Below are 2,941 nucleotides of genomic sequence, written 5' to 3'. Positions count from 1 at the left end.
CCTGGACCAACTTTTGGAGCAAACTATCAGAACACAGCACCTACCCAAGTACAGTGCTACAAAGGAAATCTACACAGACATTCTAAACAACTCCTAGCAACTAAAACATAATAATAAGTAGGCCAGCCTGACCTGGGCATTGTACATAGAGAGTCACACAATGTGCGGGCATGTTGTACCATACATCAATACTACAGTGCAGTGAGGTGATCCATTAGCAATAAATGTCTAATAAAAAGTTACGAGAGGTATTCCAGCTAATGTGCAACAGTACTATCTACAGAAAATGAGCAATATTGTTAGGTTTCCATCATACTTCACTAATTATTCCCTTCCTTCATATCACATTAACTAATGTCATTTTGGGTTTTCTTCAGTTTGTCTGACTTGATCACCAACCTTGAAAATATTGTCTAATTCAATATGCAACATGATATGAAAAGTTTGAACATGTATTACGTGTCTTGGTAGATATTGTTATATCTCTGATTTCCTTATGATAAATACCTTAAATATCTTTTCACATCACTGTTAAAGCAGGAAAAACAAATGTAAAAGCTTCTTAAAAAATAATATCAACTTTCAAGATACCAAGACATTCTCATGATTCTCAACTGGGTTAATTAAGCTCGTCATGCAGATTCACATCTATCTTTGTCATTGTTAGTCCACATACTAAGTATCACAAAACACAAAAGCATATCACAGGTACTGAGATCTGCACCGCTGTCACAAACACAATGGTCAACTTATATTCATGTATTCAGTTTCCTTATGATGTCATATACTTCCTATTATTATATTTTTACTCAAATAAATCTATTTCTCATTAGCAGAAATAACTTAGCTTCATACAGCATAGCATAATGAACATTCCTTGTTAAATATGAAAAGCGTATTTCACATTGTTAGCTTCATGCTTTGCCACATATGACCATAAGAACTGCTTAGTCAATATATATATATTCCTGAACTTTGTTAAAGAAATTCAAAAAAATCACATGGGGGAAAATAAAAATCTTAATTACCAAATATAAGACACCTCATTACCCCCCTAACAATTCCAACAACTTTTTTTTTTATTTACTCATCATAGTTGTTTGTGAAAGGCCTTTTACAATCCTTTAAGATACCCCAAAATAGAACCACTTCAAATCTTTTAACCCAAGTATGCCATAGTCGTATGGTATTTGTGGCACTTTAAAAGAGTTTTTACCATCTTCTAAAAATAAACATATAGAGCACATAACAGAACGAAAATCTAATAATTCAAGTATTGTCTTCTTATATATATAAAACCTTGACCAAAAAGGTCACCTAACACCTGTATACTCACAACCAATCACTCTCTCTTCTTATATATCATATTGAATAAGCTTGTATATCACTGAGATCCTTCCATACATACAGAAAAATGTTTATTCTGCATAATCACAACATTTCAGCTTCCTGATGCGAGTATTTGCGGAGCTGTGCCTGTAACTTTTGCAAAACTGTCTTTACATTCCTCTTGCAGTAAGCTTCGGCATCTAAAAACAATAATAAGATGTAAGAAATTTGTGGCAATCAACAGTACTGGAAGAGAATTTATCTTACGAAGAAATATTAATGAAAATTAATTACAAATCATATAAACCAACTGCATGTTTTAAAATAACAGACAAAAAAAGGAAAGTGAAGTGAATCTTACCTTTTATCAGAAAACCTGAATCTTTTATGGTTTTGCATTCTGTTTTCCATATCCAATAAATATGGAACATAACAGCTGTGAAATACTCGTTCAGGACATGTCTTACATTGCCACGGCTATTACACTCCCTGAGAATATAAGAACAATGTACAATTATATATGTGACATTAATATCAGTTACAAAAACAAATTTAACACAAAATTTTTCTTCTTCATTTCCTCCTTTATGCTGTCTTTGCTCTCCTCTTCTTATACCATTCTTTAGTTACCATCTTTTTTTTTCTCCTCATTCATTAATTTTTCATTCTTTCATTACACTTCTTTCAAAACTTAATGCAAAACTGTTAATTAATATGATTACCATCTAATTAATAGTAACATACAAATGTAAAGTGACATCCATTTTGTGAAACTTTATTCTTATCCTACTTCCACCAATACAACATAAATATTCTAATCATTAAACACAACACAAAACTTTCCAAAATATATTCAGAAATTTCAGAACACAAGCTATACTCACTTGTTGAGATGACCTTCCCGAAGGGTTTGCAACGATATGCGAGTTACGTTTATGGAAAGCACCATGAATGGAAACTGGGAGTGCTGGTCATGACTTAGACGGAATATGTCCCTTGCCAGTGGCAGTACTGCTTCATAGGTTAATAAATGAAGAGCATGAACCAAGCCTAGTAAGCCAACGCCTCGAAGATCTGTTGCTGGATCCACACCCTGTAAACAAAGTGATCTATTACAATAAAAAAATCACAAAATGTGTACTGACTTCCTAATTCCATGCTTCACTATACACACCCCTACTAATTTTTCTGGAATATTAATTCTTCATCTCCAGTGTTCATGAACATTAGTATATCATCCTTGCCTTTCCCTTCCCAACGTTTCTTCCTTGTTGAAAAATAAATCCTTTGAAAGTAAAAATGCAAAGAAACAAGTCCATTCTTCATTCACCTCACAGATTGTCTCACCTGAAAGCCAATGACATCCCAGTGGTTGCCAAAGCGTGGGCAGTCTATCTTGGTGCCTGTTAGAACCTTGTACACTGTCTGAAGAATTTGAAGGTGAATTGGCTCACTGTTGTCAAACTGACCTGTAACATGATGGAAAAGAAATTTCAACAACAAAAGAAGATAACAAAATAACAATTTTACAATAAAATATATTTCAGTCCTACTTCTTCACAACATATACTTTATTTTGACTGGGATGGCATGTCCACTGTAATTTCAGTAT

General features: G+C 33.3%; 1 protein-coding gene across 3 annotated transcripts in view; it reads right to left on the bottom strand.

The window, feature by feature from the left end:
- Positions 1 to 1,071: 1,071 nt before the first annotated feature.
- Positions 1,072 to 2,941, bottom strand: part of LOC119592553 (ELMO domain-containing protein 3-like) — an 11,960-nt gene continuing 10,090 nt past the window's right edge. For all 3 annotated transcript variants that reach the window (XM_037941422.1, XM_037941420.1, XM_037941421.1), the window contains exons 6-9: positions 2,677 to 2,798; positions 2,214 to 2,422; positions 1,691 to 1,818; positions 1,072 to 1,529 (exon numbers count right to left, since the gene is read on the bottom strand). In XM_037941422.1, the coding sequence (XP_037797350.1) occupies positions 1,432 to 1,529; positions 1,691 to 1,818; positions 2,214 to 2,422; positions 2,677 to 2,798 (557 nt within the window). In that variant the 3' untranslated portion in view covers positions 1,072 to 1,431. The remainder of the gene's footprint in view (positions 1,530 to 1,690; positions 1,819 to 2,213; positions 2,423 to 2,676; positions 2,799 to 2,941) is intronic.

The sequence above is a fragment of the Penaeus monodon genome, chromosome 30 (genome assembly GCF_015228065.2).
Source record: "Penaeus monodon isolate SGIC_2016 chromosome 30, NSTDA_Pmon_1, whole genome shotgun sequence".
Classification (NCBI taxonomy): Eukaryota; Metazoa; Arthropoda; class Malacostraca; order Decapoda; family Penaeidae; genus Penaeus; species Penaeus monodon.
This window is presented reverse-complemented; position numbering and strand designations above follow the sequence as displayed.